The sequence below is a fragment of the Macaca thibetana genome, chromosome X (genome assembly GCF_024542745.1).
Source record: "Macaca thibetana thibetana isolate TM-01 chromosome X, ASM2454274v1, whole genome shotgun sequence".
NCBI lineage: Eukaryota > Metazoa > Chordata > Mammalia > Primates > Cercopithecidae > Macaca > Macaca thibetana.
The window spans coordinates 43,880,478-43,896,863 of NC_065598.1; the positions used below are offsets into that span (position 1 = coordinate 43,880,478).

At 40.5% G+C, this 16,386-nt stretch overlaps 2 protein-coding genes across 2 annotated transcripts in view; both read right to left on the bottom strand.

Moving 5' to 3' along the window:
* The window catches only part of MAOB (monoamine oxidase B), a 713,383-nt gene that overhangs the window by 504,585 nt on the left and 192,412 nt on the right, over nt 1-16,386 (bottom strand). The window lies entirely within an intron of this gene.
* EFHC2 (EF-hand domain containing 2) overlaps nt 1-16,386 on the bottom strand; it is a 198,034-nt gene that overhangs the window by 123,049 nt on the left and 58,599 nt on the right. The window contains exon 3 of the mRNA XM_050775820.1: nt 4,979-5,129. Within this exon, the coding sequence (XP_050631777.1) occupies nt 4,979-5,129 (151 nt within the window). The remainder of the gene's footprint in view (nt 1-4,978; nt 5,130-16,386) is intronic.

Below are 16,386 nucleotides of genomic sequence, written 5' to 3' on the forward strand. Positions count from 1 at the left end.
ACCATTTGCCTCTTCCCAGGGCCCAGATGCATGGAAAGCAAGCCCAGGCCACTCGTCACAACTGCAAGAAACACTACCTACCCTGTCCCACTGACATCTGAACCACTGGCTCATTAAGTGTGTTTTCTTTTTTCCAATCACTTAATTTAGAAAAGCTCGAAGAAGGCATTTAAATGATTTTTCAAACTATCTGCAGTCCAAATAGACCTTCCTTAACAAGAATTCTCATATTAAATATTTCAAGAGAGACTGGTTTCTCTCTAAACAAAGCTTGGTGACAGAGTGTTATTCATGTTTGCTTTCTACAGGATTTGCTACAGCCTTCCAAATTTCTCTACTCTGCTAACAAATTCAATGTCATTACGCAGCGTGATTACTGTGTATTCTATACACAACTCTTGAGCTGTGTCTTCACACAGGGAAATGTCCTGACCACAGTGAACCAATAAAAAATTCGGAAAATTTCCAGAGACTTTAAAATTGTCTTTTACTCAGGTCTTTTTTTCCTGAGCCTTTATGATAGCATTCCTCCCTCCTTACACAAGAATGATTTTCAAGTACATCATTATGACTATCTTCGGCTTGCCTTTGGAATCTGCCTATGTGAGATTTGAAATCAAGAGTCTGAAAGAATTGAAGTCTTAATAAAAGCCTTTCCAAGATTCTAAAAGAAGTCACATTTCATATTTCTTCTTGGATAGTTTAATAAAACTAAGATGAACTGGACAGGAGCCAGTGAGCTATAGGATTATGAGCTTTCACTTGAAAGGTAATAATGAAAACAATAATGCAAGTCACTAACCCAGGCCTGCGGTGTCCTGTGACCTCCAGTCTATCATTTTTGCAAGTTTGGTGTCATGGTGGGAAAGTAATCAGAAAATAAGCAGAGCTTAGTTACAGAATATCAGAACAAAATGTTTCGATAAAAACCTGTAAGAATTTTTTTTTGCTACAGCAATACTATTACATAATCAAATACACATAAGTAAAATAGATATCCACAGAAATTATAAATTGTAAATTCTTTGTTCCTAAATAATCTTCAACCATTTTCTAATGCATTCTCGCCACTCTTTAAAAACTGCCTTATATGTTTTAAATGACCCTAAAGAATCTAAAACCTCTTGTCTCTTTGTAAAATGTCACACTTTTAACCTTAAAATTTGTGAAAACCTGTTTTTAAAATGTTAAGGTATTTCCCTATTTCCTGAAAGATTTACCATTAAGCCAAATTCACCAAATAAAATGGCCAGGGAGTGGATAGTGTGTCAGTTGGAACACAAAGAACAATGAGGACAGCTCATAATACCTCCTCATACTCATCTTCCTCTTTTCCCACCACTAGTAAAACCAAGTAGAGACACTAAACTGAATTCTCTTTCTCTTTCCGTCACCTCACCAGTGGCTCTCCTCTAACATGGTAGAATAGCCTGGTCATGATCTGGGCACCTCTGATTCCCAATCTCCATTTCTAGTCTTCACTTTTTTCCTGAAAACACATCCCAAGTTTCCACCTGCCTGGAGGGACATCACCACACAGATGTCCTAACACCCCTTCAAAGGCCTCATGCCCTGAAACATACCCCAGCTTCAAACCCCAATCCTGTTTCTTGCTCTGTGCTCCTGGGCTTTATAAAGGTATCATGACTCAACCACAGAGACCTCTGAGGCCGATACAGTTTGGATATTTGTCCCCTCCAAATCTCATGATGAAATGTGATCCCCAATGTTGGAGGTGGGGCCTGCTGGGAGGTGTTTGGGTCATGGGGGTGGATCCCATATGAATGTCTTTGTGTTGTCCTCGCAGTAATGAGTGAGTTCTTTCTGTTGGTAACCGTAAAATCTGATTGTTAACAAGAGCCCAGCATCCACTCCTTTCTGTCTTGCTCCCCGTCTTGCCATGTGACACGCCTGCTCTCCCTTCACCTTCCACCACAAGTAAACGCTTCCTGAGGCCTCACCAGATGCAGAAGCTGGTACCATGCTTCTTGTACAGTCTGCAGAACTGTGAGCCACATAATCCTCTTTTCTTTATAAATTACCCAGCCCCAGGTATTCCTTTAGAGCAATGCAAAACAGACTGAGCAAACTACCTCCCTACGCCTGTTTCCTTTTCTGTAAAAGCTGACAGTGACAATAACTATTTTAGATGGTCATCAGAAGATTAAATGAGATAATGATAAGGTAGGCACTTTTTCATTAGATATTCCCCCTCCTCACTCTCTGTATTTAATCACAGGCCAATGCCTATCAACTCTGCCAACCAAATGTCTCTCAAATCCTTCCCTAATTTTCTGTTCCTACAATCATTGTCCTGGTTTGGACACTCAGCATTTCTAGCCTGAACAATTGCAAAACTCTTGGACTGGTGGCCTTGCTCCCTTTCCTTTCCAATCTGGTGGCCTATTATTGCTCCATGAGATAGGGCTATGATGGGACTCAGTCCTTTTGTCCATTTTCCCAAAACACAGCACAGTGCCTGACACAGAGTAGGCATCCAACAAACACTTCTTGGCAATGCTGGCTGGCTCCAAATTCATTATTCCAACCACCAGACACGATGAAGCCACGCTCTGAGAAAAACCTCAATCTCATGAGCATTGAAGGAAGTCTTCTGCACATGTAATGAGGTTGCATGACCACCTTATTCTCAGAGCCCATGGCCCTCAAATCCCTGCTTCTCCCCTTTGTACTCATTGTGGTACATCAATACAGAGCCCTCAGGCCTAGATTAGTAATTAGAAAGCAAAATTTGTTCAACATAGGCAGAAATCATGAGATGTGTTAAATAACAATAGGAAGGTAGGCTAAGTAGAGCATGGGCATGTTAAACATAGAAAGAAAGGGATGGCAAAACCAAAAGATAACTGATCTTCAGTAGGTCGTAAATATACATGAGGCACCTGGGCTCTAAATATTCATGATACGTTAAATATAGAAGGGACACTAAATATTCATGAGCACCCAATATTTATGAGGCCTCAATTTGGCCACTCATTCATCGGTGACACCCATTTTGGCCCCATGTGACCTCTGCCCAAGAAACACAAACAAAACCCAAGACTATTCAGCAGGCTTATTGACAAGCTACAGCCATGGCCAGGCACACTTCTCCCTGCATCTCTCCAACAGAGCAAGTGTGTGCCCTCAGCCCGAGGCCCCTTCTGTCTGTGGTTCTACTTGCTTGACCCTCAATTCTGGTCTCCAAACCATACTAGTAGCAGGGAAGGTTAGTGAAGCAGAGACAGAACCATTGCTGATGCCAGGATTCAGGCAGTATGGTCCTTCTGCCTACTTGTACCCTGTCCCAAGTGTGTGAACCTACCCTATCTCGTTCCCTCTTGTTTCTCATCATGTGTTTTAAATTACTTTAATGTATCATGTGATTCATGGATTTTAATGTGATCCATAAGCCTTGTGTTTTGTGGCCTCTGGGACAGCCTGCATGTATAATTCTCAAAGGCCACCACTGCATATAGGTGACATCCCACATAACACTCTCCCTGCCGCATACAGAACAGATTGTAGGAGGAGCAAGAATGGAAACAGGGAGACCACATTAGGCAGATATTCCATTCCTCTAGTCAACAGATGAGGGTAACTTGAATGAGGATGGTAGAGAAGGAGATAGAAAGACATGGACATATTCAGGATATGTTTTTCTAGGAGACTGAATAACAGGGATGGTAGTTATGAGCAAGTGGGGAAAGTAAAAGGAGTAGAGATTGTAGTTAGAGAAGACAATTTCAGAGACTGAGATACTGGAGGTGGCAATACTCTAAAAGGCAAAGAAACAACAACACACCCAAGAATCAGCTCCTCAAGGAACTAAGTACCCTGAAAGGTCATTTACACCAGCGACCAAACAAACACTCAAATCGTCTCATACTTCTAGCAGGCTGTCGGTGAAAAACAACCCCTGACCTGCCCCCAGGGCCATCTATTTACACGAGGGAACAAACAAGTCTGTGACTCTCCTCTCCTCCGCCCCTACACTAGACCCCTAACCCCAACCCTATCCAAGTCCATTCCCTACAACTTCCAGCAGCTCTCTGCCAGAAAGTTCTTCCTCTTATTGACCTGAACTCTGATCCCTAGGTCCCATCCATGAAGACATGAAGATACAGAAATAAGGTCACCCCTTCTCCACATGACACCTTTAGATTCCTGAGGACATTTATCAAGCACACTTGAGTCTCCCCATTACAGACAAATATCCCTTTTCACTATTCGGTCTTGCACATGGCAAATGTTCAGTTCTTTCACCGTCGTAGTTGCTGTCCCCTGAAGTCAACCAGAACTCAGCAGCATCCCAAGAGAAGGACCCACAGCACAAACAGAAGAAAACAGTCACCTCCATTGATCTCTGTCATACTTAATGCAACATAGGATTAGCTTCTCTGGTGGCCACATCACAGAGTTAACTCTTATCTGTGGCTGAGAGGAGTATGGACAAAGATGACTGGCATACACAGGGTGAAGGAACAATGACTCTCTGGTGAGGTACCATTGAAGTCTGTAGTTACCAGGTATGAGGATGAGGAGGGGGTGGTTGAAACAAATGACAGTAAATTCAAGAAAGAAGAGAATGCCAATCTGGAAGCTGCAGTAGAGAACAGCTTTCTCTTCTCCCCTAATGGTGTTGCGAAGGAAGTGATCTGCTCACGGCAAAGTGACCAAAGGGTTTGAGGAAAAAGTTAAAGGCACAGGAGAGTTTACTCATACCAGAACAGCACCTGAAAGGATACAAATATGCCACAGAGGAGTGAGAGACCCAGCCAATGTTGAGGTGCAGAGAGTAGAAAGCTGGTAAGTCACCATCAATAACTACATGCTAATGGCATGTTTATATTCACCATTGCCAGCAGGTTAGACAGCCTAAACAGTAGCACGCAGTCTTTTGAAAAGCTAAAGGCAGGCAGTATATAAAGGCAGGAGTCAGAAGTGAAGGAACCATAACTCTGCTTTAAATAGATACCTTGAAGCAATCCACTATTTTTCACCTCTGGTTCATTTACTTGTATTGTGTCATCTTCAGGGTAGAAGTAGATTTTGTAGTATCTTATTCTGTAGTTGGTTTGGCTTTTATCAGGTACTTCCTCTTCCAAATAGGCATCAAAAGATAATACCTGTTGGAATCATAATTAGAAACTAAGAAATGAAAAGAAAATTCAGCAAACTTAAAATCAACATAGCAGCTGCGTGCATACTTTTTGTTAATATAAAGAAAAAAGTAGAGAGAATTTTTCCAAGAAGACATTCTACACATCAGCTATGCGAATGGATATACAATCTAAGATACAATACATAAAGATTATTTTATACTTTTATCACCATCTGGTTAGAACAAGGAAATGATATTCAAGTAATACATCCATCGTTCAGCTCTACCATAAACTGAACTAGAGTCTGCCTTTGGGATTTCACAGTGGGATTCTAAATGTATGTGTTATAGAGACAAAATATTCTTTCTCACAAGATGAATAAGTTTTGTCATTTTTTCCCCATTAACAATAACACAAAGCTGCCTTGGTTCTGGCATAAAATTATCCTGACTGTTAGTCCAGACGATTGCTTGCCTTCAGGCAATCCAAGCAGGCATATCTGAAATTCATCCAATGCCCTGGAGACGCCACCTTACACTTCGGGAACCTCAAGGAGCCTAGCCCAATGCTAGACTCAGACTCATCTTGTATGGGGGCGGTAGGGAATAAGGAAGGGAAGGACAGGTGGATTCTAAAGCAGTTATGGTAAAATTCAGAGATAGTCAAAAATATCTTTGAAAATTCCTTAACTACTTTAGAAAACTGTGCCTCTCAGTAAAGTAAAACACAGCCCATTTTTCTCCCATATTGAAGCAGATGACTGCCTGCTTCTTCAGTTGAAGACCAGTTAAAATCATTTCTTTATGCTTAGGTGCCATGTTGTATGAATAATATATATCTTTAACCATTGGAAACATTCTTAATATGGCATCCTGCTCACACACTGAGCACGACAAGGTAACTGAGGACAACTGTGGGAAAAGTAGATTCAGGCTACCATTTCAAGCTTGACCTCTGGCTCAAGCTCTGTGAGAGCTCCATTTAAATATTCTCTGTGTTTCTCGCTTTTGATCAATTTTTATAATTGAAGTTGCAAAAGTTAACTGTGCATATGATGTAACTCCAGGGTTATTTAATGTGGACAATATGATATATATGAGTGAGTCTGTTAGATGCAATCTACCCTCTAGGGGTGGTGGTCAGTTAACCTAATTAAGAATATATACTCCAGGAGTGCTTAGCAAATTTTTATCAGAAGCCCACACTTCAGAAGTAGCTAACAAAATGCCTCAGTAGCTTATTCTCTGATCAACATAAGAAGCTTTGTCAATTGCCGTAAGTGATGTTAGAAATAAATTTTAGTGAAATGATTATATTCAAAATGCACATACCAGTTACAAATACTAACCAGGCACTGTCCTTACAGGAACAGGTTCTAAGAGTCTGATGAGCCCAGAGATCTACTCCCTTCAAAATGGCACCTTTGGCTTCATTCCCAAATAGTCCTATGTTCAGCTGCTTTCTTAAGGAATTTGTCTGGCCTGACTCCAATTAGGTTAGCTAAACCCCATTGCTAGAATGCTGTCACATTTGTATTGAGTGAACATTTCAGATAAGATGCTGTTGGACAAGTATAGAGTTTCCTTCTGGGGTGACAAAAAAGTCTTGGAACTAGATAGATGTGATGGTTGCACAGCCTTGTGGATATGCTAAATGTCACTGAATTGCACTTTAAAATGGCTAATGGTTAATTTTATGTTACGTGAATTTTACCTCAGTTAAAAAAAAGATATTAGACACTGAGTCATGTTGGACACTTTAAAATGGTGAGTTTTTGTTATGTGAATTATATTTCAACTTTTAAAAAGTAGAGGGAGGGAGCTGGGTACAGTGGCCCAGGCCTGTGGCAGGAGGATCACTTGAGCCCAGGAGTTCAAGACCAGCCTGAGCAACATAATGAGACCCTGTTTTTACAAAAAAATTTACAAATTAGCCAGGCATGGTTACATGTACTTGTAGTCTCAGCTACTAGGGAGGCTGAGGTGGGAGGATCGCTTGAGCCCAGGAGATTGAGGCTGCAGTGAGTTACGACCTCGCCACTGCACTCCAGCCTGTGTGACAGAATGAGACTCTGTGTCTCAAAAATAATTTTTTTAAAAAAAATTTTTTTAAGGAAAAAAAGATGTTAGAACACCTAAAAGGAGAAAGAGCTGGGGCTTCATCAAACTTTCAGGGTAGGTAATATTTAATCTGAGATTTTTTTTTCTTTGTAATCAAGTAGGAAAGTGTAGAGACAATATTCTTGGCTCTCACCCCCCTCTATATACTGAATGCTACCAGTATAAATTTGTGAATGACTGCACTGGCACAGGTCAATTGACAACTGGCATAGGTCAACCGTCATGTATGTAATCATTAAATATTTATCAATCAAATGATGCATTAAAAGAGAAGGATGCTAAATTGAAATAAAGAGAAAAGGAAAGACACTATCTTAGGTTGGGCTTCAATATGTCCAGATGAGGGACAGAGTGATATTTTATATTCTGGTCCCATGAGAATACAGGGCTGTCAAACTCCAGCATGAAAGATACAGAGCAAGTCAGAATGAGGTAGAGATGGAAAGATAAAAAAGGAAGAGGAAGAGGAAATTGCAAAATGTGGCAAAGTAGAATGTAAGAGGAGAGACACCAAATAGATTAAAAAGTGATCTTGCAAAAATAAATGATCTAATTGCAATGGAACTTGATGTATCAGAGAATCCAGAAAACAGAACCTAAAATAAAAACTGTTAAAAATGAAAATTTATAGGAACATAATTATGATGTAAGGTGTTATCATCACTTATGATATCAAGCAGAAACTAGATAAATAAGGTCCTAAGCTGGGCACGGTGGCTCACGCCTGTAATCCCAGCACTTTGGGAGGCCGAGGCAGGTGGATCACTTGAGGTCAGGGGTATGGAGATCAGCCTGACCAATATGGAGAAATCCCGTCTCTACTAAAAATACAAAAATTAGCCAGGTGTGGTGGCACATGCTTGTAATCCCAGCTACTCAAGAGGCTGAGGCAGGAGAATCACTTGAACCGGCGAGGTGGAGGTTGCAGTGAGCCAAGATTGTGCCACTGCACTCTAGCCTGGGTGACAGAGTGAGATGCCATCTCAAAAAAAGAAAAAAGAAAAAAAAGAAAAGAAATAAAAAAGAAAAATAAGGTCCTAGAGGATGTAATTTGCTGCAATTTTCTTGAAAACAGAATATATATATATCATTTGGTGGGGGCACGTGATCTTCAGTCCTCCACAGGCCTCTGCAGACCCTATATTATATGAGGTTACCTGCCTGATCCTCAAGGCATTTGGAATTTTAATCTTAGCCTAGAGGATATAAAACCGTAGGCTGGGCACAGTGGATCATGCCTGTAATCCCAACACTTTAAGAGGCTACATCAGGAGGACTGAATCACTTTAGGCCAAGAGTTCTAGACCAGCCTGGGCGACACATGGGTCCCCGTCTCTCCAACAATTTTTCTTTATTTAACTAGTCAGGTATGGTGGTGCATGCCTCATAGTCCAAGCTGCTCAGGAAGCTGAAGCAGGAGAATTGCTTGAGCCCAGGAATTCAAGGCTGCAGTGGGCCATGATCATGCCATTGCATTCCAGTTTGGGTGACAGAAAAGAAAAAAAGAAAAAGAAAAAAACTCTGAAATCTGAAATCAATTAGCTTTAAATAACAGGTATATGATTTCCTCATTACAAAGGAAAAATTTTAAATGTTAATATTTCTGAAGTCAGGATCTTCTTACAATTAAAGCAAAAAGAATCTCAAAGCAATCAAGAATGCATTTTGATGGGCAAGTAGTTCCAACTTGATGTATGGTGCAAATTTAGCTTTGTAGAGTAGGATCTATTCTATCTTCATGTCAGTTGAGTTATTTGCTTTGCATTGCATATCCCAAACAGCTGGATTTTAACACTAGATTCCTAATTTTCACTTAAAATGTTTGAAAATAATTGTTGTCTGATGCAGTATGACACAAAAAATAATTGCGTGGAGAAGGTTGTCCATTGCAGGCTAGACCATGCAACTGTAAGGCAAAAGCCAAAGCCTAATCTCTTAGAATAAATCATATAATTTTTAAAAATGGGGAGGCTGATGTGGCCAATACGTGAGTCAGAAAGACTATTACTTCAGGAACCAAACATCTAAGTGTCAAAAACTTACAGCTGAATTTCTAGAGAAGCTATCAGGAAAGAAAGACAAAACATTGGCAATGTTCAATAACCTCAACATTTTATAAAGAGGTCAACATCACATGTCCAAGTTTAATATGTTTAAGCTCGATTTTATGAAAAAGGCTCAGACTTAAATTGTGAAATACTATAAAAGGGACATAATGGTAAGGATAAATGCGTGCTCTATATGTTAGTAGACAATAAAAATTTGTGTACATTTAATACAATGTTGCTTACTCTTCCTGAAAAAGCTATTATTAAATCAATGGTTTCTCTTATGATTATGAAGTCCCATAATCAAGGAAATAAATGATAATAAATTTTGTGTTGCATATAGAGGATGGCTCCTTTATACATGACAATATATATATTTACAGAAATATATCTGAAACTTATATGCTAATTCACAAAAATTTTAATAAATTTTAAAAACAGTAAAATTACACAAGTTATACTCACTGATCACAAAGTGATACAACTAGAAGTGTATAATGTACCTATAAACAAAAATTGTCACTCCTCATAATTGTACCAAAAATAAATTTAAAAATATAAAAAGTATAAAGATAAAATTTATATAAATGTATAAAATAAAATTCCTATAAAAGTATATAATAAAATATAAGACCATACAAACCTATAGGATCTAGGCAAATTTGCAATCTGGGGTAAATTAATAGATTAAAATTATTACATAAAAGAATTGAGAGTCTGAGAGACAGGATAAATCGCTAACAGTGATTCTCAGCCTTGGCTACGCATTAGGAACTTTAAAAAAGTTTTAAAAGACCAGACCCGGCCGGGCACAATGGCTCATGTCTGTAATCCCAACACTTTGGGAGGCCGAGGTGAGTGAATAATCTGAGGTCAGGAGTTTGAGACCAGCCTGACCAACATGGTGAAACCCAATCTCTACTAAAAATACAAAAAATAGCTGGGCACGGTGGTGGACACCTGTAATCCCAGCTACTCAGGAGGCTGAGGCAGGAGAATCACTGGAGCCTGGGAGGCAGAGGTTGCAGTGAGCCGAGATTGCGTCACTGCACTCCAGCCTGAGCGACGACAGAGTGACGTTCCGTGAAAAACAAACAAACAAACAAACAAAAAACTCAGACCTTGCCTAAATAAATTAAATCAAAACCTTGGGGAGGCGACTATTACTATTTTTTAAAAGCTACTGATGGGGTTCAGGACATGTTACCTCAGCAAATATGCCGAGGCATATGGCACCTTAGCATTTGAGAAAAAGGTAGAAGCAGGAAGTTCTCTCTGACCTTCTCATCATTCTCCCTGGAGGCAGGTCATAAAACCTAGGAAGGTCATTGTCTGACCTTCTCCCTTCCTCCTTCCCTATAGACTCGCATGTGACAGGTGTCCTGCCCTATAACCAGAGGAAAGGAGTATCACATAGGGATGAAGAAAAAAAATCTGCACAAACAAGTCTTGCTATTGTAAGTTCCCCCCAGTTTATTACCATTAGATCATATCCTTTTGTCCTCCAATCATAGTTCTACATGACTGTTCACAAAAATACAGTTTTCTCCTGTTTCTTTGGATCATTTCTGAAGGCTCCATGTCTCCTCAACCTTTCGTTAAATAAATTTGTGTGCTTTTCTCTTGTTAATCTGTCTTTTGTTATAGAGGTCTCAACCATGAACCTTGAGATAGGCAAGTACAAAATACCTTTTTCTTTCCTACTCTCCCCAGATAATTCTGAAACATAGCCAGAGTTTAGAATCAGTGAGCAATGATTCAAACAAAAGCTTTTAAAGCCGGGCGCGGTGGCTCACGCCTGTAATCCCAGCACTTTTTGAAAGGCCAAGGCGGGCAGATCACCTGAGGTCAAGAGTTCAAGACCAGTCTGTCCAACATGGTGAAACCCCGTCTCTAGTAAAAATACAAAAAAACTAGCTGGGCCTGGTGGCGCATGCCTGTAATCCCAGCTACTCAGGAGGCTGAGGCAGGAGAATCACTTGAACCCAGGAGGCAGAGGTTGCAGTGAGCCATGATCGTGCCACTGCACTCCAGCCCAGGCGAAAGAATGAGACTACCTCAAAACAACAAACGAAAGGTTTTGAAAAAGCAAAAATTTGTCATAAGAAAAACAGGAAGCAAAAAAGATAGTATGGATATATAAATTTGAAAGAAGAAAAACAACTACAATAAATAAACCCAAGGACTTTTTAAATAAATAAAAGAGATAAGATTTTAGAAAGCTCGGCAAGAAAAATATAAATAAAATGAGAAATGAGATTGTGCATGACAGAGACGTAATTATAAGATATAAACTATAAGATAAATTATTTTATAATAATCATGCAAACATATGAAAATGAATTTTAAAATTGCAATTAAATAAGTGATGTTCTGTACGAACCGTGACTTATCAAAAACACAATGAATACGCTAATAACCAAGTAAGAAGTGAAAAAAAGTAACCAAAGAATTGCCCCAATAAAGCCTCCAACCAGGATGATTTACTAATGAATTTGTTCAAACTTTCAAGGAAAAGAAAATCACCAAATTATATAACTCCCCAGGATACCAAAAAAAGATGGAAAGCTACGAAGGTGAATTCCTATGCCTAATAGATGTACCATGAAAAAAAAGTAACTGTAAAACAATAGTTCTCACCCTGCTACACCTTAGAATCACCTATAGAGCTTTTAAAAATCCTGATGCACTGGCCACACTGTCCCCACCACCAGCATCCCCACCCCGACCACAGACATCCACCATCCCCTAAACACACACACACACACACACACACACACACAGAGAAATCAGATTCTCTCCGGGTGGGCCTAGGCATCAGTAATTTTTAAAGCTCCCCAAGTGATTACAAACTGCAAGCGAGAGTTGAGAACTACTGCTACAGAGCACTTTCACTACTTATGATTTATAGAAGAAAGATCCTAAGTAAAATACAAGCAAACAGAATTCAATAGTCTGTAACAGTTACAAGCCACCTATACACACAAAAAAACAGCATTTTACTCACAGATGCCAACATGTTTCCCAATTAGGAAATATGAGCATATATATAATGATCTCACACCATTTCCTACCACATACATTTTTAAATGCAAGGGGTAGTTCCTTAACAAGATTACAAAAGGATCTGCTTTAAAACAACAGCCTAAATATCTAACGTAATACTTAATTAAAATATGTGCCTACCAAAATCAGAACAGAACAATAATGCCCCTACTAGCATCATTATTTAATATTGTTTTTAAAAGCACTGACAATGTAGAAAGATATGAAGTAAAAATATTAGCAAGAAAGAGACAAAAATTATCATTATGGGTAGATAAAATAATGATGTAGACAAAGGCTGAAAAACTAACAAAGATTTCAGTACAACCATACCTGAATTTAAAATATTCTTATGTGTCAGCAATAACCAGCTAGACCATACAGTGGGGGGAAAGTATGTTCATAATAAAAAATTACAAAATACTTAAAAATAGTTTTAATAAAAACTCTGACCCAGATAAAACTCTAAAAAGATTTACTAGAAGATACATGAATAGAAGAGCTTGACTAAAAGGATAGGTGAAGTATATTCTGGATAAGTAGAGACTAAAACAACTTTTCAAGTGGGTATTTCAATGTCATTTTGGAGGGACTTAGAATTATTATTATTATTATCATTATTATTATTTATGAGATGAAGTCTCACTCTATTACCCAGGCTGGAGTGCAGTGGTGTGACCTGGACTTACTGCAACCTCTGCCTCCCGGGTGCAAGTGATTCTCCTGCCTCAGCCTCCCAAGTAGCCGGGACTACAGGTGCACGTCTCCACACCCAGCTAACTTTTGTATTTTTAGAAGAGACGGTTTCACCATGTTGGCCAGGCTGGTCTCAAACTCCTGACCTCAGGTGATCCACCCGCCTCGGCCTTCCAAAGTGCTGGGATTACAGGTGTGAGCCACCGGGTCTGGCCTAGAATTATTTTTTTAAGTCTACCTGATAAAATAAACAGTTCAGCCTATTAAAGATAGTTATAAAATTTGAGTGTAATAAAGGAGATACAGCTCTCTCAGACTTTATACCTTAATATAATAGTTCAATTATTAAAGTAGTGCAATACCAGAATAACAAGAGACATAGTAGGTGTAAAAGAATAGATGGCCTGGAAATAGACTCTATTAACAGGAATTTAACACATAATGAAAGAGGAGTCATATATCAATAATCAAAAAAGTACCAACTTGGAAAAGCATCAGTGTATAGCTCCCTGTAAAATCCAACCCAAATATCAGATGAAGTATTGGCTTAAATATAATAAATCAATACCTTTCACCTTCCAAAAAAATTAATACGTGTCAAGCCTCAGAAGGAGGAATGACATTGCAGGCTTGGGAGAAAAAGAGAAAGAAAACATTTTTAAAAATTAAAATTTAACTACATAAATAAGTTATAACTTTGATATACTAAAATATAAACAAAAACATGCTAACAAAAAATTTTAGAAAATATGGCTAAACTTTAATTTTATAAACATTTTTAAATTAATTTTTTAAAGACCCTAAAAGAGAAATGGGAAAAGAGCATAAACAAAATTCATGAGAAGGTCAACAAATAAAAAGAAGTTCACGCTAAGAAACTGTCAGATTAAGTGCAAATTAAAATAACAACGAGGCATCAGGTTTATGTGTGTGTTTCTCCTATTAAATGGACCATTCATCATGGATGAGATTTTAAGTTAGTACAATTCTTCTGCGGCAATGTAACGCTATGAGGAACCAATTTAAAATTCCTACCTCCTCTCAGGAACTCCATTTCCTGGCACGTAGTCCAAAGAAACAACCCAAAATACAGAAAAAAATTAGATGTGCAAAGATGTTCTTTGCAGCTTTTTATCATAAAAAAAAAAAAAAAAAAAAAAAAAGGTAGAATAAGGGGACCTGAAGAGTTAACAAAAAGGGAAGAGCTTGGTGAATTACGGCACATCTACGTTCTCCATGGAGTATTATAAAGACACCAGCAAGATGTTTTTGAAAAACATGAGGCAATAAGAAAAATACTGAGGCTATACAGTAATGTTAAGTGAATAAAACACAGGACTGGGCCGGGCGCAGTGGCTCACACCTGTAATCCCAGCACTTTGGGAGGCCGAGGCGGGTAGATCAGTTTGAGACCAGCCTGCCCAACATGGTGAAACCCCGTCTCAAATAAATAAATAAATAAATAAATAAATAAATAAATAAATAAATAAGCCTGGCATGGTGGCACGAGCCTGCAGTCCCAGCTACTTGGGAGGCTGAGGCAGGAGAATAGCTTGAATCCAGGAGGTGGAGGTTTCAGTGAGCCGAGATCACGCTACTGCACTCCAGCCTGGGCGACAGACTGAGACTCCGTCTCCGTGGAGGGGGGGGGGGGGGGGGGGGGGTGGGGGGGGGGGGGGGAACCACAAGACTGAAAATTGTTATATACCACAGTCATAACTATGTTTTTTAAAACTACATTTTTAAACTATGCTCTATAAACCACAACTACGTTTTTTGAAAAAACTGAGGGTGGAGGGGAGGAACAAAAAGCATGTAATGGCGGCAGCTCCGGTAGACACGTGGCTGGGCAGTGAAAAGAGGCGTGGTAAAGGAGGGGCGTGGGGGGGGGGGTGGGGGGTGAGTGTTGCCCTTAGATGGAGCGGGCTGGTGGCCTGACCCAGGCTGGTGGGCGAGGTGATGGGGGCTGGGCAGGCTTCCCAACTCTGCTTCTATACTGTGTTCTGCTCTGTCCTCCAGCTGGCCGTTGGGGATCAGGGCCTCTAGGCCAGTAGCCCACCCAGGGGCACCCTGTGTGTGATCCCTAAAGTGTCTTGTTGTCATTTCATGAACTCTGACATCTCCAACGGGCCTTGTATTCCAAACCAAAAGTAAGAGTTTTGATCAGAAGCACTTTGTTTGTTTTTGAGACGGAGTCTGGCTCTGTCGCCCAGGCTGCAGTGCAGTGGCGCTATCTCGGCTCGCTGCAAGCTCCGCCTCCCGGGTTCACGCCATTCTCCTGCCTCAGCCTCCCGAGTAGCTGGGACTACAGGCGCCCGCCACCATGCCTGGCTAATTTTTTGTATTTTTAATACAAAAGACGGGGTTTCACCATGTTAGCCAGGATGGTCTCCATCTCCTGACCTCATGATCCACCCGCCTTGGCGTCCCAAAGTGCTGGGATTACAGGCGTGAGCCAGGGCACCCGGTCGATAGGAAACACTTTGACCCCCCAGAAGCACTTTGACTCCCCGGAAGCACTTTGACTCCCCGGAAGCACTTTTCTTTTTTTTTTTTTTAATAACATCCGGGAAGTTGCACAGCGCAAAATCAGACCATTTGGGGCAGTCTTAGGAGTACGGTGTGGGCTCGGACGCCATACTGGGCCTGGATTCTTAGGACTTCTCCAAAGCACTTTGAAATAATCGTGGAAAGACTTTGGCATCTCTAGAACACGGAGAACTGTGATAGACAGTTGAAAAAAGGAGGAAACGTTCCTGAGGCGCCGGAGTGGCCTCAGGGCCCTCTGGCTCGGGCCCGTCAGCACGCGGAAAAGTACCATCGGAGCGGCACTTAGGTAGGATCCCCCAGCAAACACAGGCGCCCCGCGGAGCTCAGTAACGTGGTTTGCGGCAAACACAGGTGCCCCGGGGAGCTCAGTAACGTGGTGTGGAAGGGGACAGAGGCCCCAAAGGCCTGAAAGCCCCAAAGGAGTACTTTGTGGCCTGCACACCGTGTTTTTCCTGAGGTTCATCCTGCCACAGAAATTCTTTCTCCTCCTCCTCCCATTCCTCAGCCACTGGCGTGATTAGGGCCGGCTCCAAAGACTGCCTAATTTGGAGCATTTGGGGTTCCTTTCGTCCTTGTGATCCCCAATGCAGTCTGCCAGCCCCTTTCTAAAAGAAATGGCTTCTCTGGAGGAGGGCATCTACAGCCTTAACATTAATTCCAAACATAGCTCCTATAATTTCATGAACCCTCAATTTGCAGCTGGAAGTGAGGGTCAAAATGAAACTGAGGAACCAGACAAGTTCCAGAACAGGAAGGGCAGACCTCAGGATTGTGATGCTTCATTGCCTCTGAGGGTTCTCCAGGAGATCCTGGAAGATGACA